Consider the following 27,322-nt stretch of genomic DNA (forward strand, 5'->3'; position numbering starts at 1 on the left):
CAATTGCAGTTTATTCGGTCTCGGTGTATGCTAACGCATAAATCGTAATTTGCAATAATTTCTAAGTTATTTTTTTCATAGATTTACGGTTCGGACATAAACTTCTAGCGTACGTGACATTTGCAACTGTTTTTAGTTAATTTATTTGTAAAATCGTCAGACGTTACTGCCTGGTATATATTGCTACTTGTTACTTATTTGTTTTTACGTTAAACCTCGGATATATTGGATTTTAATGAAAAACACTCTATTAGAGCGATTGTTTTTAGTAGTTATTAGTTTTATTTAACACGTAAATTGCTTTACTTTATAATTATATAGTGTTAGGATATTTCGTGGATATTTTGTTTAATCTTTGGTGCATGGAACAGTAGTTAACATGCTCAGGGTGCTGTTACTATTCTTTATTGGTGCTGCAGTGAGCATAGGTTCGTACACTGTACCTCAATATGATTAAATTAACTGTAATTTGTGTGTAATCGCTTAAATAGAAAAGTTTTATGACGCGACAGCGAGCATGAGGTGTATAAACTAACTTAACAAAAATGTTAAAATATAGTTTTACGAATCAAGCTACTAAATTTTCCAAAAGTACGCAATTATTTACGTTAAACGTAGTCAAATACATAAGAAACTTATTGTAGCTTTACTGCCACCTTGTACTAAAAATCTCATGTTTTTTTATTGCCGCGGGGTAGAGCTAGAGATCTACTTTTGTCGTAGTTATTAATTTTTTTAATTAGTACTAAATTGAACCTAAAAGCATAAGATTTTAGTAATTTTATATTCCCCATTAACAACAGTTTAATAAAACGCCTTTTTATTCTAAAAAAAAAACACTTTTTGCTTTTTGTTTTCTAACTCCCCAAACTTATCGTTATTTTAATGCTCAAAATAGGGTACTTTTTCCCGCCAAAAAGGTGCTTTTCCCGCCTAAAAACTTTTTAATTTCAGACCTCGTTGCTGGGCAAGCATGTCCGCCTAGATCTGCAAACCCGGGACGCGCCTGTAAGAAACAATGTACCCACGACGCGGAATGCAGAGGCGCATTAAAAACTTGTCAATGCGACAATGTTTGTGGAATGTCCTGTTTCAATCCAAGTAAGACTGCTTTTGTTTGGTTGTTTTTACCTTTTTTGGCACTAGTGAAGAATCCTTCAGTACGTTACTTTTACGGGTGGTAGGAAGTGTTAGAGATTGGTAGTCAGTGGTTATTAGTTACGTTTCGCAGTTAGCACATAACGTAGTGGAGGATTCTTCACTAGCACCGTTTTGCTACTCATTCCATTCCTTTTTGTAATTAATTTAATATTTGTTATTGTATTCAAAAAGATTAATTTATGTTGTTTCAAAAAACAATGTGGCATTATAATTGTATTTTGTTTCTGCTAAATCCCTTTTCATGTTGTTTCAATAATCTCGTATTAAAAAAATAAATTAAAAGTTTTTTTGTTAAATTGTTTCTATTCTATTATAGACCTTGTATGCGATGATCCTGGACCCTTTCCTAATGGACAGATAAGTCCTGAACGTGGTTATGGACAATCCATCACATATACTTGCAATGTTGGTTATAACTTAAAGTTTAATAGCCGACGAACCTGTCAATCAAATAAACAATGGAGTGGTGTCCAACCAAGATGTGACCGTGAGATGGCATTGGTGTGGTAATAGGATAAATCACATTAACTCGCTGTCAGACCTCACCCATATAGAATGTGTATAAAAAATGTTGGGTAATGGGCAAACTCTGGCTTAAATCCCAGGTCCCATGACATGCCTCGCTGTAGGACCTCACCCATATAGAATAGAATGTGCATATACAACGTTGGGGTAATGGGCCAACTCTGACCAAAACCCCAAGTCCCATGGCGTGCCTCACTGTAGGACCTCACCCATATAGAATAGAATATACAATGTTGGGGTAGTGGGCAATTCTGGCCAAAATCCCAAGTCCCATGGCGTGCCTCACTGTAGGACCTCACCCATATAGAATAGAATATACAATGTTGGGGTAGTGGGCAATTCTGGCCAAAATCCCAAGTCCCAAGGCGTGCCTCACTGTAGGACCTCACCCATATAGAATGTGTACATATACAATGTTGGGTAATGGGCAATTCTGGCCAAAATCCCAGGTCCCATGGCGTGTCTCACTGTAGGACCTCACCCATATAGAATAGAACGTACATATACAATGTTGGGGTAATGGGCCAACTCTGGTCTAAATCCCAGGTCCAATGGCATGCCTCGCTGTAGGACCTCACCCACACATATTAGAATTTAGTACACTATGTATTTAAACATTATATGGTATTATAACATCATACAGTTAACATAGACATCATGTAGTAAACATAGACATCATATTAACAGCTGGATGCATCACCCCGCCCGCTACTGAAACAGCTTTTGCCGATTCGTTTGACGGTTTTTATGATATCAATCAAGCGGTCAATTATATATGCCGAATAGGTTTGTTATAATTATGCTAATTTGGAATTCTTACATCACAATAATACTAATGTGGAATTCTTACATCACAATAATACTAATGTGGAACTCTTACATCATAATAATACTAATGGGAATTCTTACATCACAATAATACTAATGTGGAATTCTTACATCACAATAATACTAATGTGGAATTCTTACATCACAATAATACTAATGTGAAATTCTTACATCACAATAATACTAATGTGAAATTCTTACATCATAATAATACTAATGTGGAATTCTTTCATCATAATAATACCAATTGTTTGGGTTGTATGATGTATACAACATCGTCAGTCTCCTATTTAAATAGAAAATTGTGTGACAGATATTCTATGAATAAAAGATTGACGATGCCATTAAAGCAAAATATATATATTTCTTATTTTATACAATTGGCTGGACTTGTGTCTGTTAGGTGTTCGTAGCAGCAGACCCTTCCTGTATTTTTTCACGCAAGAATCGTTCAACTCTATAACCACCAGATCAGGGTCAGATTCGAAGAATTTATGACAGTTACCAAATACCTTCTATAATATACAATTATAACACCTAGTAATCCCTTCATAACTTGTAATAAATTTCATGAATCTGACCCTGATCTGGGGCTCAGAGAGTTGTGCAATTCTTGTGTAAAGAAATACTTCTAAATTCTGTTTGAATAAGAGGCTGACATTGCCATTTAGGCGAATTATATTTCTTATACAACAATTGGTTGGACTTGATTTTTGCCTGTTACATTTTCTTAGATCTTTACCTTTCTATATTATATCAGTATATCACATATCATATATATTCTATAACACCTCTATATTCCATCACAGGACATAGAATGACGGGCAGAGCCAGTGTAAGATGTGGTATTGGTGGTGTATGGTCCCCTATAAGGTTTCAGTGTACCATTAAAATTTGTGGAGAACCCCCTGGACTGATAAACGGTGGTTACGAGGGAGATGATTTTACTTATGGGAGGCGAATCAGATACTTCTGTAATAGAGGTAAGTTGTTGTTTGTGGGGAATTTCTTACTTGATATAGCTGCTACAGTACGAGGTGTTTAAAACAACAGAACATTTGTGTTATAAGGACCATCATTGCTCTACAATGCGAGGATAAATAAATTATATACGTGGTAACTCGTAAGCTGGCACGAGGCGCATGAAACAGAACACCCATGTTATAATGACTGTCGTTGCCCGCCATGCGAGGATAAATAATTTGCATACGTGGTAACTTGTAAGCTGGAACGAGGTGTATGAAACAGAACACCCGTGGTATAACGACTATTATTGCCCCACAATGCGTAATGAATAAGTAACGTACTTGGTAACTCGTAAGTGTTGAGGTGTATGAACTATGCAAGGACAAATAACTCATATTCACCCACAATGTTACATACATAGTAACTCTTATAAATAAGTTAAACCCAATAATCATAACACGCAGGTTACATCCTTCGAGGTGAAGGAGACTCATTGGTTTGTGATTTGGATGAAAGGTGGTTTGGGAACGTGCCTACTTGTGATAGTAAGTTGTTTTTATGTTTTTGTTAAGTGCTTCTGTTTATTTCATTCTTTATGGGTGAGGTCCTACAGCAAGACATGCCATGGGACCTGGAATTTAGACCAGAGTTGACCCATTACTTTATATAACGCTCACTCTTGCCTCATTTAACACTGAGGATGGTTAAAGTTGATTAACTGAAACTGCACCATCCTCAGTGTTAGACTAGGCAAGAGTGAATGTTATATAAAGACCAGCTTGGTACTTGTAACACTCACTCTTGTTTTAATTACAACATCATAGTTACTTACACTATACTCTTTACACCTTTTTAACCAAAAACATTTCTATCCCAAGTTGTACGATGCAATCCACCAGTTGCCCCACTCCATGGTTCAATTAATTTAGCCGGGGTTCGGTTTCAGTACAACCAACGGGTTCCATACTCATGTGACCAAGGTTACAAAGTTGTGGGTTCGCGATTTGGGGTGTGTAATGAGAATGGAACCTGGGGTGACCTACCTACCTGTGAAAGTAAGGTTTTGTTAAAGGATTATTTATTACGAGCAGTGGCGCAGCCATGAGGGGGGTTTAGGGTGTCGCGACCCCTCCCCTTTTAAACCAAAAAAAAAAAAATTAAAAAAAAAAATTTTTGAACATTTTTTGATTAAAACCCCCCCTTTTTTTTCTTGCTGTGCCACGAGTGTATGTATTTTAAACAGAAGATAAAACGGCAATTCCCCCAACCCAGTGGTCACTAATTGGTTATCTTAATTTACAGTCACACAGAAAATAATCACCCACAAAGTAACATACATGGTAACTCGTAAGCGGGCACGATGTGTATGAAACAGAACACCCGTGTTATAACGAGGGAGATGATTTTACACCCTTGTTATAACGAGGTGTATGAAACAGAACACGCTTTTTATAACAACTGTCTTTGCCCGCCATACGAGGATAAAGGGAATAAAATGATTTCTGCATAATAGGAATACATGTTTATATTTATAAAATGAACCAATGTATTGGACACAGTTGACACGGACTGTAAGTTCGAGGGGGCAGTGAGGCCAACTTGTGGATATCAGAACTTGGGCGTGGCGTGGACCAGGATTCTCTCGCATTCCGTACCAGATGGATCTGTAGGTAAGTTGCTGCTTATGTTTATGTGCAGTGAGCATGAGGTTTTTAAATACACCATGTATGTCTGGTGTATATGAAGACACCCATGTTATAACTTGACAGTGAGCATGAGGTGTATGAATACACTATGTGTGTCTGGTGTATAAGAAGACACCCATGTTATAACTCGACAGTGAGCATGAGGTGTATGAATACACCATGTGTGTCTGGTGTATAAGAAGACACCCATGTTATAACTCGACAGTGAGCATGAGGTGTATGAATACAACATGTGTGTCTGGTGTATAAGAAGACACCCATGTTATAACTCGACAGTGAGCATGAGGTGTATGAATACACCATGTGTGTCTGGTGTATAAGAAGACACCCATGTTATAACTCGACAGTGAGCATGAAGTGTTATTGAATACACCATGTATGTCTGGTGTATAAGAAGACAACCATGTTATAACTCGACAGTGAGCACGAGGTGTATGAATACACCATGTGTGTCTGGTGTATAAGAAGACACCCATGTTATAACTCGACAGTGAGCATGAGGTGTATGAATACAACATGTGTGTCTGGTGTATAAGAAGACACCCGTGTTATAACTCAACAGTAAGCATGAGTGTTATTCAACAGGCTTCATTTTAAGAAGTGGATTTGGTGCTGGTCGACAGCAAAGTAGTTCCCAGTTATTGTCACCTAGGATACCCCGCGATTCTCTCCTATGTATAAAGTTTTATTATTATGTGAGAGAAATGCCGTCAGATCTGAACTTTATACTTGTGGAAGTTGACTCAGAAGGCAGAAGGTAGGTTAAATGTTGAATGTCTTTAACCCATTTATCCTTGCACGACGGGGCTACTTCAGTTATAACAAGGGTGTTCTGTTTCATACACCTCGTTTCGGCTTAGGAGTTACCACGTATGTAAATATTTTATCCTCGCATGGCTGGGCAACCACAGTCGTTATAACATGGGTGTTCTGTTTCATACACCTCGTGCCCGCTTACGATTGACCATGTATGTAACTTTAAGGCTAATTGTTGTTCTGTATGACTGGAATATTAAACAACCCGTTGGTTTGGAGCATTTGCTGTGAAATGTCTTGCTCTGTACTCTAGTTACCCTGCTGGGATTTGAACCTGTTACCTTACAAATTCCATACTTCATTAAAACCTTTACACAGGACCACATTATGGACTGCTCATACTTTGGACCAGAAGAATCAATGGTTATCAACCGATATAGTGTTCCCACGTTCCAATAGACAAACTCAGATTGAGTTTAAAGTTACCCAATCTGCGTGGGCATCAGTATCTGTTGATTTAGATGACATATCAGTGGAATCTAATGTCCCTTGCGGTAGGTAATTGTTGGGATTGTAAAGACTTGTTTATTTTAATCACCCACTAAGTAACATACATGTGGATTGTAATACTTGCACGAGGTGTATGAAACAGAACATCGGTGTTATAACGACTTGTAGTTTCCGGTAACGCGAGGATAAAGTAAGGATAAATTTATTCATTTATTCTTTAAAGTGAATAAATAAATGTAACTTACATTTTATTACCACTTTGTAAAACTAGCTGTCAAAAATACTAAAGTGTCGGTCAAATACAACTTAACTTATATAAACACCTGTGAAAAGTGGTGCAATCAATTCAAGGTTATTGTTTTGTTGACACTTTGTAAAACTAGCTGTCAAAAATACTTAAGTGTCGGTCAAATACAACTTAACTTATATAAACACCTGTGAAAAGTGGTGCAATCAATTCAAGGGTATTGTTTTGTTAACACTTTGTAAAACTAGCTGTCAAAAATACTTAAGTGTCGGTCAAATACAACTTCTATATAATTATATTCTTTAGTCAACGAATGTGCCAACACACCTTGTCAAAACGAAGGTACATGCTTCAATAGAATTAACGGTTACTTCTGCTTTTGCCAACGTGGGTTTAGAAGACACAACTGTTCAGAAGGTATGTGATGTTACAATTAGTATTATAATGTCATCATTTAGTTTATGATGTCACATTTGGTTTATGATGTCATCTTTTGGGTTATGATGTCGTCATTTGGTTTATGATGTCGTTATTATACTTTAATTCTAGTTTCACAAATTTCTCAAATTTTGCTGTCTCAATGATATTTAAGTGTAAATGGCCATTACTTATATATATTAACGCCATTAATGAATATTAAAGGAAAACCATGATAATGTCTCAGAAAATGGCTGACGATGTTTGCCTTTTCACAACTTCTAATCAACTTTTAGACTTACACCAAATAATGTTCTGTTGACAAAATGTCAGTCTTGTGAAATCAATAGAAATTTACTACAAGATTGTAGCGCTTATTCATGTGTGACTGCGTGTGCAGAACGTCCCTTTTCATTCGCCTTCTTCCGTTTTTTTGTGTTCGCATGCGTTCGAAACTAAATCATCATGATATATATAATGAGCAATAGGCATTGTCGCTACGAGATGTTTACAACAAATATTTTTCATAGAAATTGTGTGTCAAGCCCGTGTGGCACCAAGGCACGGTACCATGTCAATCGCCGCCCCTGTAAGGCTTGATGCATTCGTGGTGTTCCAGTGTGACCAGGGTTATTATATGAGAGGAGAGTCACGGGCACAATGCTTGGGGGATAACAGATGGAATTATGCAGTTCCTACTTGTAACAGTAAGTGTGATTGTTCATGTTTATGATTCTTATATATCCTTGCGTAGCGAGGCAACAACAGTTGTATAACAGGGTTGTTCTGTTTCATACACCTCGTGCCAGCTTGCAAGTTACAACATGTATAACTTATTTGTCCACACATGGCGGGGCAACGATAGTCGTTATAACACAGGTGTTCTGTTTCATACACCTCATGCCAGCTTTGAGGGTGATTGTTTTTCTGTAAGACTTATAATATTAAGCAAGCCAATAGTGACCACTGGTCTAAAGTAACTATCCTTGTCACCCATAATGGTAGCAGTGACAAGCCTCGAACCTGTACTCTCTGGGTTAGAACTTTTGAAGCGAGTGCTCTAACTCCTTTGTCATGACCTTGTATGTAATAATCATTATTGTTTTGCAGTAAAACGTTGCCCCAATCGAAATGTTCGTAACGCATCCAAAGCCCCCAACAAAAACAATTGGGTTTATCAAGAGACTGTGACATATACATGTAGAGAAGGGTATCGCATGGGTGGAAGGGCAAGGTCTACCTGTCAATCAAACAACCACCCAACTAATCCTTCTGGAACTTGGTCTAGCAATCCTCCATCTTGTACCAGTATGTCAACATTTATTCATAAAATACATCTATAAATAGGCCAATTACTATTATTTATTTCGTCTGCTTAAACCATGGACAAGTCACTTACTAAAAAGAACCAATCCAACTAAAAGTCATGTCTGCTTATCCACACACTGCAATAGCTTCGACAGCTCGACTGTGGGCATGGGAGTGGCAACAATGGATAAGCCACTCAAGTTCCCACCCACGAGGATATAAATGACCAAACAGTTTGTATATTTACACTCATTATTGTACAGGAATCCGATGTCCCAACCGAAATGTGGATAGTGCAACCAAAGCTCCCAACAAACATGTTTGGTATTATGGAGAATCTGTAACTTATGCTTGTAGAGAAGGATATCGCATGGTAGGGGTGGCAACGTCTACCTGTCAATCAAATGATCAAGTAAGGGGGACATGGTCAAGCGATCAACCTAGTTGTATAAGTGAGTCCCTTTTGTTTTATTGTTGTCTTTTTATACACCACACATACATGGTGTATTTATACACCTCATACTCACTGTCGAGTTATAACATGGATGTTCCTTATACACCAAACACATATGGTGTATTCATACACCTCATGCTCACTGTCAAGTTATAACATGGGTGTCTTCTTATACACCAGACACATATGGTGTATTCATACACCTCATGCTCACTGTCAAGTTATAACATGGGTGTCTTCTTATACACCAGACACACATGGTGTGTTCATACACCTCATGCTCACTGTCGAGTTATAACATGGGTGTCTTCTTATACACCGAACATACATGGTGTATTCATACACCTAATGCTCACTGTCGAGTTATAACATTGGTGTCTTCTTATACACCAGACACACATGGTGTATTCATATACCTCATGCTCACTGTCAAGTTATATATGGGGGTCTTAAACATACACTGTGTATTTAAAAACTTACTTACTTTTCACAGGAAAAACGTGCAACAGCTTAGTAATAGCTGATGGAACAGTTTCCCCACGAAGAGAGACATATAACTATGGAAGTTCTATTTCATTCACTTGCAGCCATGGGTATAGGATAAGCCATTCTCGTAGCTTAAGATGTGTGGATACCAATAGATGGTCTTCTGCACCGCCCACATGTAGAAGTAAGTAATGTCCTTCTACATAAAGTAAGGATCTGGTGCTACGAAAACATAACAGACAAAAATCAAGTCCATCCAATTGTTAATAAAAGATGCATTTCGCCTAAATGGCATCGTCAATATCTTATTTAAATTGAATCTATGTAGAGCAATGCTTCTGCCCTACCATAGTACAGTAGTGTTGTTGCATCGTAACTGAAGTACGTGGGGTCCAATGCTTAATACTGACATTTGTATCCTTGGGCAAGCCATTTATCAGTAATTGCTCCAACCCAGTGGTCACTAATGGCTTGTCTGAATTGTCAGCCGAACAGAAAAAATAGCGCCTAATAATTTACACATATGGTAACATGTTGAATGTAATGTAACTTACTTTATCCTCGCATTGCCGAAAAACGACAGTCGTTATCTCACAGGTTTAACACCTCGTGCCAGCATACGAGTTACCATGTATGTTACTTTGTGGGTGATTATTTTTTGGGGATTTTTTTTTAGGTATGGCTGATAATTTTGACAACCCATTAGTGACCACTGGGTTGGAGCAGTTGTCGTTAAGTGTCTTGCCCAAGGACAAATCTGCCCACAATGATAGGGGTAGCAGCGTCAACCAGCCTTGAACCCATTACCTATTGGTTACAGGCAGGCAATCTAACCACTATGCCACGGCGCCGTATGTTAATATCGTATCTTCCAAATCAAACAATTGAACAAAAACTAACCCGTGCTTATAGCACGAGGAGTATGAAACAGAACATTCGTGTTATAACGACTGTGTTTCCCTCCATGTGAGGAAAATAAGTAACATTTATTCATTTTTAAAATCTGTCAATTTACTCCAGGGATAACATGCCCACCCCCACATGCTGTCCGTAATGCAACAACCTCACCAGAAAAACAGACATGGTATTATAGAGATGTGGTGATGTACCAATGTCATGCCGGGTATGTCATAATGGGCCCTCAAGCATCACAATGCTTAATTGATGGTACATGGACTGCACGTCCTGAATGCAACAGTAAGTCTATATTGAAACTGTTTAGTATATATGATCATTGTTTAAACTGTTGTATATTATATATGATTATGTAACTGCACCCCTAGTGACCCCATGTAACTCCATATGACCCCTAATAACCCCATGTGACTTCTAGTAACCTCTGTATTTGAGTGTGTATTTTAACACTGTCACCTAGATTTTTAAAACAAACAACACCTATGGGTTGTATATGTATATTTTCCTTGATTAGAAGTTGTAACATTATCTACCACACAGTTGTTCAGTGTCAAGCAAGAGTAGTCGCCAACGGAGTAGCAGCCCTTGAACAAGATACATGGTATTTTGGAGACACAGTTATGTTCATCTGCAATGATGGATATAAAATAATAGGGAACCCGTCAGCTATTTGTCTTGCAAGTACTGAGTGGTCAAAGCCGAAACCTGTATGTATAAGTAAGTGAATAAATAAATGTAACTTATTTAAGTGTTTGAATGAATATAACTTATCCTCACGTACAGGGTAATTACAGTCATTATTGCAACAATGTTTGGTCGGTCATCTGACTACCGTATAACACCGGTGTTCTGTTTCATACAACTCTTGCTGGCTTACGGGTTACCACGTATGTAACTTTGTGGGTGATTGTTTACACAACTGAGGTCTCTTATGGGATTTCTACACAGCAGTGAGCATGAGGCGTGTGAAACAGAACTACTGTGTTATAACGACTGGGATTTTCGCGCCCGTAAGGATAATTTACATTCATGTTCAACCCTTGTGTATTAATCCTGGCAGTGAGCATGAGGTGTATGAAGCCGCCATGTATGATGTGCAACACCTGTGTATTAAACCCCTTTGGTTTCCCACCCTGAGGATAAACACGAAAGTATCCTAACTCGACAGTGAGCATGAGGTGTATGAAGCCGCCATGTATGGTGTGCAACACCTGTGATTAAACCCCTTTGGTTTCCCACCCCGAGGATAAACATGAAAATATCCTAACTCGATAGTGAGCATGAGGTGTATGAAGTCACCATGTATGGTGTGCAACACCCGTGTTTTAAACCCCTTTGGTTTCCCACCCCGAGGATAAACACGAAAGTATCCTAACTCGATAGTGAGCATGAGGTGTATGAAGTCACCATGTATGGTGTGCAACACCCGTGTTTTAAACCCCTTTGGTTTCCCACCCCGAGGATAAACACGAAAGTATCCTAACTCAACAGTGAGCATGAGGTTTATGAAGTGTATTAAACCTTACAATGAGCATGAGGTTTATTTCCAGAATCAAGATGCGACCATCGTGAGTTACCAAATGGCGTGGTATCACCTAACACAACAATATGGCCTATTGGCAGCATAGCCAACTACTCATGCTCTGAAGGCTTTGTAATAGATGGACCAAATACTTCACTATGTTCAAGAGAAGGAATGTGGTCAAATGAATTGCCAAGCTGTTCCGGTACGCTGTTACACTCCCTAATGTTTAAATCATTGTTTCTCTATACATTTTGAGTTCCAATCATGGTTTGCAGTTTGTTGTAAAATGTTTAATAAGTTTGTGGAATGCCAAGCTGTTCCGAAACATTGTTTACACTCCCTAATGTTTTAAACGTTCAATGATTTGCAATATTTGGTAAATATTTGCTTAGTTTGAGAAATGCCAAGCTGTTCCTGTACCTTGTTTACACTCCCTAATGTTTAAATCAGTGCTATCACATATATTACTCATTGTTTCATATAATTCTCAATGAAATTCTATGATTTATGGAAAAGATTTAGGTAAGGAATAAGAATCTCTGGTTTTAGGGATGGGCCGAATCCGAATATTCGGCGTTGTTCGACGCATTTTTAGGTATTCGATCGAATCCGATTTCTCGGGCGCAGATAACGCTACGATAGAGCGTTACTAATAGAAACGAAATGGATATGCAGCGGTTAAATAATTTCATTTGTTTCACCACATTGAACTAGGTTAAATGGCGTCATCGAATATTCGGATTCGATCGAATATTAGACCGTAGATATTCCGATTCGCCGAATCCGAATAGTTAGATCTCAGCCCGTCCCCAGGTTTAACCCGCTCTTAGTGTTTCATATAATGTCACCCCTGTTTAAAAGTTAGGTTACTCAAGGCACCCCATCAATAAACCTCTCTGTAGGCCTCTGTTTAAGATTTAGAACCAGTGGTTTAAAACTCTTATATTACCAAGGTATTTCATGCCCTGCACAAAACACAAGCGACATCAATATAATTCAAAGCAGTAACAAGGATGAATGGCAATCTGGAGAGGTTGTAGCTTATTCGTGCCCACCAGGGTTTGCCATACAAGGCAACAATGAATCAGAGTGTTTTCCTGATGGCCACTGGTCACATTTACCCCCCCAGTGTACAAGTAGGTTGCATGTTTTTTGTAATATGTTGTTGTGTGTGTGCTGTTTTGCTGTGTAAGTTGTAATAATGAGAATGATATCCATAACTTGTAAGCATGAGGTGTATGAATACACCATGTGTGTCTGATGATAAAGAAGACACCCATGTTATAACTTGACAGTGAGCATGAGGTGTATAAATACACGAATACACCGTGTGTGTCTGGTGTAGAAGAAGACACCCATGTTATAATTCGACATTGAGCATGAGGTGTATCGTGTATGAATACACTATGTGAGTCTGGTGTATAAGAAGACACCCATGTTATAACTTGAAAGTGAGCATGATGTATGAATACACCATGTGTGTCTGGTGTATATGAAGACACCCATGTTATAACTTGACAGTGAGCATGAGGTGTATGAATACACCATGTGTGTCTGGTGTATATAAAGACACCCATGTTATAACTTGACAGTGAGCATGAGGTGTATGAATACACCATGTGTGCCTGGTTTATAGGAAGACACCCATGTTATAACTTGACAGTGAGCATGAGGTGTATGACAATATTTTACTTGTAGGAGTTGAATGCAATGCACCAGAGGTAGCTAATGGGAGAAGTAATTCAAATGATGAGACTTTTGTATATGAAGATAGTTTGACAATAACTTGTGACCGTGGTTACAATATGGTTGGTGATGATGTCATCAGTTGCTCAGCAACAGGGCAATGGAGTCAACTGCCAGTGTGTGAAGGTAAAAGGACTTACTTTTATATGTGTTAGTGTATTTTTGTTGGCTAGTTTTGTGTTTACAAAACAATAGCCTTAAATTGGTTGCACCACTTTTCACAGGTGTTTATATAAGTTAAGTTGTATTTAACCAACACTTCAGTATTTTTTGGCAGCTAGTTTTACAAAGTGTCAACAAAACAATAACCTTGAATTGGTTGCACCACTTTTCACAGGTGTTTATATAAGTTAAGTTGTATTTAACCAACACTTCAGTATTTTTTGGCAGCTAGTTTTACAAAGTGTCAACAAAACAATAACCTTGAATTGTCGGGCATACAGAAAAATAATCACCCTCAAAGTTACATATGTGGTAACTTGTAAGTGGGCATAAGGTGTATGAAACAGAGCACCCGTGTTATAACGAATGTTGCTGTCCCACCATGCGTAGATAAATTAGCTACATTCAATGTTTCAACAGCTGTACAGTGCCCAGACCAAGTAGTAGGAAACTCAACTAAACAACCAAACAACAATGTATGGCAATTTAATGATGTGGTCAACTATGCTTGTAATGTGGGCTACCAGTTGAGTGGGGAAGCTTCACTGACTTGTACAGATACTGGGATGTGGTCTCACCCAAAGCCTACATGTGTTGGTAAGTTGTTGGTTATATTACAACATTACAAGTATAGGGTGCAGTGTTAGGTTCTTTACTGAAAGGCTTGTTAGGCCAGAGTTGGTCCATTACCCAACATTGTATTTGCACATTCTATTCTATATGGGTGAGGTCCTACAGTGAGGCATGTCATGGGACCTGGGATTTAGGCCGGAGTTGGTCCATTACTCCCACATTGTATATGCACATTTTATTCTATATGGGTGAGGTACTACAGTGAGGCACGCTATGGGACCTGGAATTTAGGCCAGAGTTGGCTCATTACCCCAACATTGTATATGAACATTCTATTCTATATGGGTGAGGTTCTACAGTGAGGCATGCCATGGGACCTGGGATTTATGCCAGAGTTGGCCCATTACCCCAACATTGTATATGCACATTCTATTCTATATAGGTGTCCTAGTCCTACAGTGAAGCATGCCATGGTTCATGGAAAATGCCAACATAACATATAACCACTAAACGTATGTGGTTATATCACAGAGCATAAAATACCTAGCATATGTGGTAACTTGTAAGCTGGCATGAGGTGTATGAAACAGGACATCTGCGTTATAACGACTATCGTTGCCCCGCCATGCAAGGATAAATAATTAAATTCATGTATTCGTTTATTAATTAATAAATCCTAATCTATGTAGAGCATAATGAATGGGACGAGTGGTCGACGTGGTCTAAATGTAAAGGGAGATGTAATTCGGTGCAAGAAAGAAGACAACGAACATGTCGTGTGCCTGGGAGATGCCCGGGTACCAATATACAAAGGAGATCGTGTTCCACCACAACTATGAGTAAGTTGTTTTGGTCATTTATATCCTTGTGGGTGGGAACTTGAGTGACTTATCCATGGTTGCCACTCCCATGCCCACAGTCGAGCTGCTGAAGCTATTGTAGTGTGTGGATAAGCAGACATGACTTTTGGTTGGTTTGGTCATTTATATTCTCGTGGGCGGGAACTTGAGTGACTTATCCATGGTTGCCACTCCCATGCCCACAGTCGAGCTGCTGAAGCTATTGTAGTGTGTGGATAGGCAGACATGACTTTTAGTTGGTTTGGTCATTTATATTCTCGTGGGCGGGAACTTGAGTGGCTTATCCATGGTTGCCACTCCCATGCCCATAGTCTGAAGCTGTTACAATATGTGTTTTATTAATTCCCGTCTTCATTTTCTTGCAGATTTTAGAGGCATAACATACACCATGTTTGAAAACCGTAAAAACTTCAACAACGCAAAGCTCCATTGTGAAAGCATTAACGGTACTCTGGCTATGCCGAAAAATGCGGATATTACAGAAAAAATAACTGAAATGGCTCAGACAAAAAATAATAAAGTTTACCGGAATCAATTCTACTTCGGGCTTCACAAGCAAAACCTTCGTGAACCCTGGTTGTGGGTGGATGGTACAAGGGCAGGAACTCCACTTAGTATCCGGGGTGGTACAAGGAATAATGATCTGTACCACAACTGGAAGGGCGTTGAACCAAATAATGCGCGCGGAGATGAGTTTTGTGGAAGCTTGTTCGCCAGCAGCGGGGGTTGGAATGACATTTATTGCGATGCTTGTCTGGCCTTTATTTGCGAACAAAGTAAGTGGATTCACTAGATTGTGATTGTTTTTTCTATTTTTTCAAATGAGAGACTGATGTATCATTTATATTTTGTTGAACTTGAATTTTGTCTGACCCGTTTTTATAGATCTAGATCCTTATTTAAGCCGTGTTATAAGGACCTTCGTTTTTGGGCAATGCGAGGATAAATAAATTACATACGTGGTAACTCGTAAGCGGGCACCAGGTGTATGAAATAGAACACCTGTGTTACAACGACTATAGTTGCCCCGCGACATTCATTTATTTATAACACAACGACTATAGTTGCCCAGTTACATTCATTCATTTATTATACACAGGAACCCGATGCACACGGCCCAATCTGCAGCATGGGGTGACCACAGACATGCTGGCCGCTGATAGCTATGACATTGGAACAGTTATAACAGGATTCCAATGCACTGATAATGGAGCTCAGTTAGTTGGTGCTCACTCAATACAGTGTGTAGATGGGACATGGAATAATACAACTCCAACATGTGGTGAGTGTGATTGAATGTAGCTTATTTATTTTCGCATGGTAGGGAATGACAGTTGTTAAACAGGGTGATCTGTTTTATACACCTCATGCCCGCTTACGAGTTACCACGTATGCAACTTATTTATCCATGCATGGCGGGGTAACGACAGTCGTTATAACACGGGTGATCGGTTTTATACACCTTGTGCCCACTTACAAGTTACCACATATGTAACTTATTTATCCTCGCATGGCGGTGCAATGACAGTCGTTATAACACGGGTGTTCTGTTTCATACACCTCGTGGGCGCTTACAAGTTACCATGTATGTTTCTTTATGGGTGATCTTTTGATTAATTTTTTTATGTGTGCCTGATAATTTAGACAACCCATTAGTGGCCACTGGGTTGAAGCAATTGCCCTTAAGTGTCTTGCCCAAGGACACATACGCCCACAATGAGTTACATTTGTTCAAAATATTTTTATATTTTAAGAAACGAGATGCCCGCGTCCTGTTGCCCCTGCAAACATGGAGTCCCCGGTTGATTTACAAGATTTCTATGGAGTTAGGGCTTTAGTAAGATTTCTATGTGTGCATGAGTGGGATCAAGAGACTGGTAATGCTGCCATCGAGTGTCAGCATGATGGTACATGGACAGAAAATCCTATGTGTGGTAAGATTTCTATGTTGTTGTATAAAAGATATCTGTGTTGTATTATAAAAGATATCTATGTTGTATTTTATGAGATATCTATATTGTGTTGTATAAGATGTCTATGTTATCTCATATATAACTCATAGTAGAACAAGGTGTATGAAACAAACACCCGTGTTATAATGACTGTCATTGCCCGCCATGAGAGGTTACATACGTGGTAACTTGTAAGCGGGCACGTGGTGTATGAAACAGAACACCCATGTTATAACGATTGTCGTTGCCCCGCCATGTGAGGATAAACAAGTTACATACGTGGTAACTTGTAAGTGGGCATGAAGTATATAAAAGAAAACACCCATCTTATACCCACCAAGCGAAAAAAAAGAAAACAATAAAACAATAAATAAACACATATAAGACTCAGTGTATATGATATTAAACTTCATATGATAACGTGCATCATTTAAAAACAAGCCACATAGAAATAGCAAAATAATTTTGATTTACTGAATAGTATAAGAACAATTATTATACCTTTATCTTTCCAGTTACGAGATGCCAGCGCCCTGCTACCCCTGCCAATATGCGGCCTAATGGTGTTTTACAAGATTACTATTATGTTGGTAACCATGTTGAGTTCCGCTGCATGGATGCATCAGATCATCTGCTTGCTTCCTCAATGAGTTGCAATAGGGATAGAACCTGGAGGGGCGAACCTGCTTGTGGTATGACAGTGTGTTTCTAGTTTATTCTATACGAGTGAGGTCCTACAGCATAGCATGCCATTGGTCATAGGATTTAGACCGGAGTTGGCCCATTACCCCAACACCCGGGAAAAAAGTTTTTTTATTGTTTTATAGTGTTGATATGCCAAATAACCTGCCTGTGAACTAAGGTGTTTGAAACAAAACACCCGTATTATTACGACTATCATTGCCCTGCCATGCGGCGATAAATAAGTTACATACATCGTAACTTGTAAACGAGACAACAGATATATGAAACAGAACACCTGTGTTAAAAAAACCGCCATTCATTTATTTAAATAAGTTACATTCAATCAAAAAGGCATCTTACTAAATAGGTTTTTATTTATTACACCATAATATATTCGCAGTTAAAAGATGTGGGCGTCCTGTGTTTCCCACTAATATGAGAACCCAAGCAGCTTTACTTAATTCCTATCAAGTTGGTGACCGTGTTACTTTGGAATGCGTGCACCGTTCCGATGCTTTGGGTGGTAATGCTGTCATCGAGTGTCAGGATAATGGAGCATGGACAGAAAATCCGACGTGTGGTAAGATGTCTATGTTGTAATATATATGATATCTATGGTGAATGTTATATTATATAAGATGTCTATGTTGTATTATATAATATATCTATGTTCTATTATATAAGGTGTCTATGTTGTATTACATAAGATATCTATGTTGTATTATATAAGATGTCTATGTTGTATTATATAAGATGTCTATGTTGTATTATATAAGATGTCTATGTTGTTGTGTACACAAAGTTTTGATATCTTTGTTTCAATAAACACAACACAGCCCATATATATACAAATAAATATATTTATAAATATTTATTATATGGTCTACGTATATAATACATTGTTGATTACCAAACTTCGATCTGTTGCATTTATTTAACGACTAAGATGTCTACCAGCGCTGTTGGTCAGCGCACCTGCCTTCCACCTGGAGGTTATGGGTTCAAAGCTCGTGGCTGCTACTGTTGTGGGGTATATTAATGTGACCTTGGGAAAACATTTAACAGCAATTGCTTTAACCCAGTAGTCACAAATGGGTGGTCCAAATTGTCAGCCATACAGAAAAACTCCCATCACCCCCAAAGTTACATACATGATAACTTAGGTGTATGAAACAGAATTTCGTTGCCCCCGCCACGTGAGGATAAATAAGATTCATTCACTTTTTTTGTTAAAGTAAGACTAAAAAATATGAACAATTGCTTTTGTATCGAAAGATAATTTCTCCTTTGTTCAAGCTCGACGCTGCAGTCGACCACACAACCCAGTAAATATGAGGCCCGCAGTTGTTTTAGAAGATATTTACGAAGTTGGGGATTCTGTAAGATTTCAATGCGTACATGTGTCGGATCGTTTGGTTGGTAATGCTGCCATCGTGTGTCAGGATGATCGGACATGGACAGACAATCCAACGTGTGGTAAGATGTCCATATTGTATTATATAAGATGTCTATGTTGTATTATATAAGATGTCCATATTGTATTATATAAGATGTCTATGTTGTATTATATAAGATGTCTATGTTGTATTATATATATGGTATTTATGTTATAATTTATATGATGTTTATGTTCCGCAGTTGCACGTTGTACTTTACCCGACACCCCGGCTCAATTCAGGATAGAAATAACAAATAATCAACAAGAGCTGTACGAAATTGGCGCAGTAATAACATTTGGTTGTGTCGATTCCAACGATGAAATGTCCGGACCAAGTCAGATTCGTTGCCAAATCAACCGGCAGTGGAGTCGAAACGTTCCTAGTTGCTGTGAGTTAATTTATGTTACTTTGTAGGTGATTTTTTATGTCTTTATGTGTGGCTGATACTTTGGACAAATTAGTGACCACTAGGTTCAAGCAATTGCCGTTAGGTGTCTTTTCCAAAGACTCATAGGCTCACAATGTTAGTAGTGATGAGCCTTGAACCCATTACCCCTTGGTTATAGGCAGGCACGCTAACCAAATGTGCTATGATGCCGGACTTTTTAGTTGTGTATATGCCCAAGATACAGTGAGAAGTTACAGGTTCAAGACTTGATGCTGCTACTATCCTGGGCGTATGTGTCCTTGGGCCACAGACTTAATGACAATTACTTGAACCCAGTGGTCACTAATGGGTTGTTAAAAATGTCACCCATACATAAAAACAACCAGGCACAAAGTTATATACATGGTGGCATGCCATGGGACCTGGGATTTAGTTCAGGGTTGGCCCTTTACCCCAACACCCAAGGTACTACCACTTATTTATTTACCGTGTATGTAACTTTGTAAGTAATTGTTTGTATGCATGGAACATGGCTGTTTAGACAAACCATTAGTGATTACTGGGTTAAAGCAATTCTGTTTTTTTAGATATTTTCAAATTATTTATTTTTCAGTAAAACGGTGCCAGGGTCCAAATCCCCCTGATGGTCTAGTGCTATCTAGTGGCGAAAATGTACAAGCTTTCTATAGTTCTGGTGTTACTATAACATTTCAATGTTCGAACGCCAAGGATGAAATGCAAGGGTTATCTTCAATATCATGTCAAGGGAATGGGAGATGGGATAGAGCTCTACCTGTTTGCTGTGGGTTGTTTATTAATGCATGTTGCTATGCTCTTGATAATGATAAGCCATTAATATAACAACAACATACATTGTTATTACAAAGTGAATATACAGTAGGGTGGGGGAAAGATGGAAAATCTTTAGCACATAATATCCAAATATCCTAATCGTGTTTTAAACAATTAACAACGATCTATGGGAGTCATAAGAATATGGTTTATAATTCTTTGAATGCTTTTTGTTTACTACCAATTGGGACGAGAAAATAGAATGAAAGGTCGTCCCATCTTCCCCTATCCTACTGTACATGAATAAGTTTGCAACCAATTCAACTGAAGGATGGAGGGTTTGCTGTGATAGATGTATGTCAGTATCAACAGTATGTGTCCTTGGTCAAGGCACTTAACAGACATTGCTCCAACCCAGTGGTCACTAATTAGTAGTAGCACCATGGGTGTTGTGGGCCAACATAATGTGCATATACAATGTTGGGGTAATGGGCCAACTCTGGCCTAAATCCCAGGTCCCATGGCATGCTTTACTATAGGACCTCACCCATATAGAATAGAATGTGCATATACAATGTTGGGGTAATGGGCCAACTCTGCCCTATATTTCAGTTCCATATAAAACATTACACCTATAAATTGTACAGCAAACATATAATCCATGTTATTAAAACTTTACAGTGAAAAGGTGTGAGCGCTCTGGTACCTTCTACTATGTAGGTAATCGTACACCACCTTATTCATGCCCTAATGCTGATGATTTACTGCAAGGATCAGCTGTTTCCACTTGTTTAGAGGATAGGACATGGTCTTCTGGTGTCCCTTCATGTGGTAAGGTATAATAGGTTGGCAGTGAGCATGAGGTGTATGAATACACCATGTGTTTATCGTGTATAAGAAGACACCCATGTTATAACTTGACAGTGAACATGAGGTGTATGAATACACCATGTGTGTCTGGTGTATAAGAAGACACCCATGTTACAACTTGACAGTGAACATGAGGTGTATGAATACATCATGTGTGTCTGGTGTATAAGAAGACACCCATGTTACAACTTGACAGTGAACATGAGGTGTATGAATACATCATGTGTGTCTGGTGTATAAGAAGACACCCGTGTTATAACTAAACAGTGAGCATGAAGTGAATAATTTATACCTTTCTTTCTAGTACCAAGATGTGGAACACCAGCCTTACCCGATGGTGTACGCATTAGCAGCGCTAATGCCGGTGACATTTTTTTCCTCGACGGAGATCGCATAAGTTTTCAATGTATTAATGCACATGATGTACTTGTCGGTGAAAATACTTTGGAATGCACCCAGGACCGTACTTGGGACAATTCTCCTCCTAACTGTGGTTAGTTAAATACTTTAGTTAATTTTGTTGGAGTATAGTACTGCGGGGTAGTACTGTTTTGTAGGAATATAGTACCCGTGTTTGAAACAATTAACAACGGTCTATAGGAGTTGTGGGGATATGGTTTAATAATTCTTTGAATGTTCCATGTTTGCTACCAAATGAGACAATAAAGTAAAATAAAAAGATGTCCCATCTTTCCCTACCCTACTATATGTATTTTATCAGAGTCACCTCAGATTTTGTGCAACATTTAAAGCACATTATTTGCAGAAAGAAAATGTTCGCCACCTACTATACCTCAACATGGAAGATTAATAGCAGGCACCCAACTAAAGGCAGTCTATGATATTAATGAACAAGTGACTTTTGAATGCATTGAAATTACATCTCGTATGCATGGGTCCAACACTATCACATGCAATGCTAACAGGACTTGGACAGCAGCGCCCACGTGTGGTAAGATATGGTTACGTTGTTCTCTACGTTTCTTTGATGAATGTAACCTATTTATCCTCGCATGGCGGGGCAATAACAGTTGTTATAACACGGGTGTTGGGTTTCATACACCTCGTGCCCGCTTACATGTTACTATGTATGTAACTTATCTATCCTCGCATGGCGGGGCAACGTCAGCCGTTATTACACGGATGTTCTGTTTCATACACCTCGTGCCCGCTTACAAGTTACCACGTATATAACTTATCTATCCTCGCATGGCGGACAATGATAAGTTGTTATAACACGGGTGTTCTTGTGTGTGGTAAGTTATTACAATATTAGTGGATTCTATTTAAAAAAAGGCTAAAGATGCCATTTAGGGAAATAAATATCTGTAATATACAATTGGCAAGACTTGTTCTTTATCTACATTTTTGTATATATATATATATATGGGGTCCATAAATATATATATGTATTATATGTATATATATATATATTTATGGATATAACTTATATATTGGGGTGAGGAAAGTTGGGACACCTTTTTATTCTATTTTCTTGTCCCATTTGGTAGTAAACAAAGAACATTCAAAGAATTATAAAACGTATCCTCACAACTTCCATAGACCGTTGTTAATTGTTTAAAACACGATCAAAATATTTGAATATTATGTGTTAAAAGTGTCCCGTCTTCCCGACCCTACTAGATACAATATGTAATTACAATGGCGTTATATACAGCATATATTTTAAATTGATATATACATACATATTATCAGCAACAGTAATAATATACAATGTTTTGTTCCAGTTGAACGCTGCCCACCTATTCTATCCATTACCAACGGAAGAGTTGAGCAAATTCGTGAAAATAATAAAGAAGTAACTCACGTGAGGTTTACATGCAATCCTGGATATGATGTCAATGGGCATAGTGTTGTTCGATGTATGCTCGGGAACTTGTGGTCTGACCCTTCTCCAACTTGCGATGGTTAGATGGTAGCACTCCTGGGTGTTTGGTTAATGGGTTCTAGATGGTAGCACCCTGGGTGTTTGATTAATGGGGCCTAGATGGTAACACCCTGGTTGTTGGGTTAATGGGGTCTAGATGGTAGCACCCTGGGTGTTGGGGTAATGGGGTCTAGATGGTAGCAATGCTAGGTGTTGGGGTAATGGGGTCTTGATGGCAGCACCCTGGGTGTTTGGGTAATGGGGTCTATATGGTAGCACCCTGGGTGTTGGGGTAATGGGGTCTAGATGGTAGCACCCCGGGTGTTGGGGTAATAGACCTACATTCCAGGTCTCAGGTGTGCCCCACTAAAGACCTCACCCATATACAAAAGAATTTATTTGTTGTTTATATGAATTGCAAGGTTACAATTATCAATTGTGACTCATTATACCACTTATGATGTCATAATTCAATCATTCCAGAAAAAGATCCTTGTGTCAGCGGTCCATGTGTTAACGGGGAGTGCACCAAAGTGGATGGAATAGCTTTCAACTGCACATAGTAGACCTAATTATTCGGGAAGAACATGTAACACAAGTGAGTGGGTTTGCTTTGTTTTACTCCCCAAGTGAAACACACGTTGTAACTAGAAAGTGAGCATGAGGTGTATAAATACACCATGTGTGTCTGGTGTATAAGAAGACACCAATGTTATAACTTGACAGTGAGCATGAGGTGTATAAATACACCATGTGTGTCTGATGTATAAGAAGACACCAATGTTATAACTTGACAGTGAGCATGGGGTGTATAAATACACCATGTGTGTCTGGTGTATAAGAAGACACCAATGTTATAACTAGAAAGTGAGCATGAGGTGTATAAATACACCATGTGTGTCTGGTGTATAAGAAGACACCAATGTTATAACTTGACAATGAGCATGAGGTGTATGAATACACCATGTGTGTCTGGTGTATAAGAAGACACCCATGTTATAAATCGACAATGAGCATGAGGTGTATGAATACACCATGTGTGTCTGGTGTATAAGAAGACACCCATGTTATAACTTGACAGTGAGCATGAGGTGTATGAATACACCATGTGTGCCTGGTGTATAAGAAGACACCCATGTTATAACTTGACAGTGAGCATGAGGTGTATGAATACACCATGTGTGTCTGGTGTATAAGAAGACACCCATGTTATAAATCGACAGTAAGCATAAAGTTTAACCATACAGTTATAAACCCATGTTACAACAATGGTCCATGTCAACACGGTGGAACCTGCGTACGAAATGGGCAAGCAGCTCGATGCAACTGTTTGGTAAACTATGAGGGCGTTCATTGTGAAAGATGTGAGTTATTTAAACTTTGTTTTCATTACAATATAAGTAACATATATCAGATATTTTGTATGAATATATACTAATTACACACATATTATATACTGTTGCTGCTAGGTAGTGTATTTATTCTTTACCAATCACTCAATCCTCATACATCATAAGTTTTATTAGTTTTATTACATGAATAATTGTGTTTTCCTACTGCTCCATAGCCACCAATGAAGACTGCAACCCACTTTGTTGGTTGCTTCTGGTTTGTTTTTGATCAAGCTTAGTCGATAGTTGCAGTAAAATTAGTTTAATACATACTCACTCATTAGAGCTTTGCTCTCTTTTAACCACCATAGTATTAATACTTGTGTATTTAACTCTATCTTGCCCACAGTAAAGTCATGTCCACCACCCAACTTGGCAGCCAACGTAAGGGTACGCGAAGGCAGTAGTTTTGGTATTGGTTCATCAATAACATTCATGTGCACACAACGTGGCTTTGTGGTCACTGGAAATCAGCGGATGTATTGTCTGAATGACCAGACATGGGATAGACCGCCTCCAACTTGTCGTAAGTCGTTTTAATTATTATTTATTTGTCCTCCACTCTGCTACCATTGTGGGTGTGTGTCTCTTTGGGTAGGGCACTTAATGACAATTGCTCAAACCCAGTGGTCACTAATGGGTTGTCCAAATTATCACCAATACAGAAAACATATAGTATATACTGTTGGTGCCAGGTCCAGTGTATTTACACATTTTCTTTACCAATCACTCAATCCTCATACATTCTAAGTCTTTATCAGTTATAACACATGGATAAATGCGTTCTAACTCCTCAATTAATACTTGTTTTGTTGCACAGAACCCGCAGCAGGGTTATGTCAAGCCTTGCAGGTCCCACAGAACGGAAGGTTTACAGATCGAAGAGGGCAACGAAACCAAGTAGGGAACATTATTCGATTGAGTTGTAGTAATGGTTACAGGGTTGTGAGCCCATCTATAACAAGATGTCTCCCTGATCTTACTTGGTCTTCTACCCTGGGAGGATGTGAAGGTAATTGGAACAGCTTTGTGTGCATGAGGTGTATGAATGAGCTGGTGTATAAGAAGACACCCATGTTATAACTTATAGTGAGCATGAGGTGTATGAACACACCATGTGTGCCTGGTGTATAAGAAGACACCCATGTTATAACTTATAGTGAGCATGAGGTGTATGAACACACCATGTGTGCCTGGTGTATAGGAAGACACCCATGTTATAGCTTGACGGTGAGCATGAGGTGTATAAGTACACCATGTGTGTCTGGTGTATAAGAAGACACCCATGTTATAACTTGACAGTGAGCATGAGGTGTATGATTACACCATGTGTGCCTGGTGTATATGAAGACACCCGTGTTTTAACTTGACAGTGAGCATGAGGTGTATGAGTACACCATGTGTGTTTGGGATATAAAAAGACACCCATGTTATAACTCTACAGTGAGCATGAGGTGTATGAATACACCATAAGTGTCTAGTGTATGTTTAACACCATGTTATTAAATCATATTTCCTTACAGCTGTCGGTTGCTCCATTTTTTCTGCCGCAACTGGTGTCTCAGTACCTGTAGGTATAGAACACGCTGTAGGTGTAGTTCTGAGGCTTTCCTGTTATAACGGTGGGCAGTTACAAGGCGGGCCATCTAACATAGAATGTTTGGGCAACCATGTATGGAGCAATCCCATATCTTCGTATACGTGTTTATGATTTGTTTATAACTGTCCAGGGCTGGATTTGTACAAAAATAGCTTCTGGAAGTATTAGTTATTTTCTAAAAGTCAGATAACAGAGAAATGATTTTATGCAATCTCGGTTTTTAAACAACTTACAACAACTGGAACGTCATTCCAGTAAACTTAATTAACTTAATGATTAAGCCATAAGACCAGAGCTTTTGGAGCTACAAGTTAATTCAGTTACCAAAACAATCAAGTTTATTGTGTTTTTGATTCAAAATATCTCACAAACCTTGAATTATTCTTATAATTATGTCGTAAGACCAAAGCTTTTGGAACTATATGTTAATTGAGATGACAAATTTATTGCCATCTCTGTTTAAACTGTCTGGAAACTACCGAATAGCGTTTCAGTAAACTTTAAATATTTATCGAGCTCCCGGAACGTCGTTCTGGTGAAAATCCAAAAATATGCGTGAATGGATAGGCAATATTAAGATAATGTTTGAGACAAAATATACTGGAATGGTGTTTTAGTAAACTTAAAATATTTCTTGAGTGTCTGGGAGCTTAGGTCGAAATTCAGCCCTGGACAAATAGTGGCAATTAATATGGGATTATTATATATCTGCTTATTGCCACACTGCAATATTAACGCATACCATATATACCAAATGAAATTATGTAATAATTGCTTATGTGGTGCAAATGTAAAGCTGCAAATAAATGCCAGAACATCAATATGTGTTTTTTTTCCCTTCTATGTGGGTGAGGTCCCGCACCGTGGCACGCCATAGGCTCTAGGATTTAGGCCACAATTGACCCATTACCCCAATGCCAGAACGTCAATATGTGTTTTGATTTTTGCATCAGACTTGAAAACTGGAACAATGTGTGTAAAGACAAAAGAGTATATATTTATATTTTTTTTTCTTTGTTTTCATAATTTTATCAGACATGACGAAAAAAATAATTGTTAATAGTATTCCCATACAAAGAATAAAACTTTTTTTTTAATAAATCATAAATTTGTCCCTAATCATTAGCAATTTATTAGGTTTCTATATTTACCTAAATAGGTGTAAAAATACCA

The 27,322-nt window shown here is 38.4% G+C and overlaps 1 protein-coding gene across 2 annotated transcripts; it reads left to right on the forward strand.

Annotated features, from left to right (window-relative positions):
* Positions 1–300: 300 nt before the first annotated feature.
* Positions 301–26,970, forward strand: LOC100178970 (sushi, von Willebrand factor type A, EGF and pentraxin domain-containing protein 1). 2 transcript variants are annotated; one of them, XM_018814630.2, is made up of 39 exons: positions 301–428; positions 955–1,101; positions 1,478–1,648; positions 2,374–2,472; positions 3,324–3,497; positions 3,945–4,025; positions 4,359–4,535; positions 5,040–5,150; positions 5,772–5,943; positions 6,321–6,496; positions 7,006–7,116; positions 7,647–7,823; positions 8,227–8,424; positions 8,688–8,876; positions 9,372–9,548; positions 10,385–10,561; positions 10,820–10,996; positions 11,830–12,006; positions 12,758–12,940; positions 13,503–13,676; positions 14,133–14,309; positions 14,975–15,124; positions 15,511–15,921; positions 16,245–16,427; positions 16,900–17,079; positions 17,613–17,789; positions 18,182–18,361; positions 19,078–19,257; positions 19,420–19,608; positions 20,222–20,410; positions 21,082–21,231; positions 21,575–21,763; positions 22,037–22,222; positions 23,019–23,198; positions 23,642–23,756; positions 24,406–24,522; positions 24,899–25,075; positions 25,370–25,561; positions 26,073–26,970. In XM_018814630.2, exons 1-35 carry the CDS (start codon positions 380–382, stop codon positions 23,719–23,721), a joined length of 5,898 nt encoding a protein of 1,965 aa, XP_018670175.1. In that variant the 5' UTR covers positions 301–379; the 3' UTR covers positions 23,722–23,756; positions 24,406–24,522; positions 24,899–25,075; positions 25,370–25,561; positions 26,073–26,970. The 2 variants fall into 2 exon arrangements, with proteins under 2 accessions (XP_018670175.1, XP_018670177.1); XM_018814632.2 differs by lacking the exons at positions 8,227–8,424; positions 8,688–8,876.
* Positions 26,971–27,322: the final 352 nt, after the last annotated feature.

The sequence above is a fragment of the Ciona intestinalis genome, chromosome 13 (genome assembly GCF_000224145.3).
Source record: "Ciona intestinalis chromosome 13, KH, whole genome shotgun sequence".
Classification (NCBI taxonomy): domain Eukaryota; kingdom Metazoa; phylum Chordata; class Ascidiacea; order Phlebobranchia; family Cionidae; genus Ciona; species Ciona intestinalis.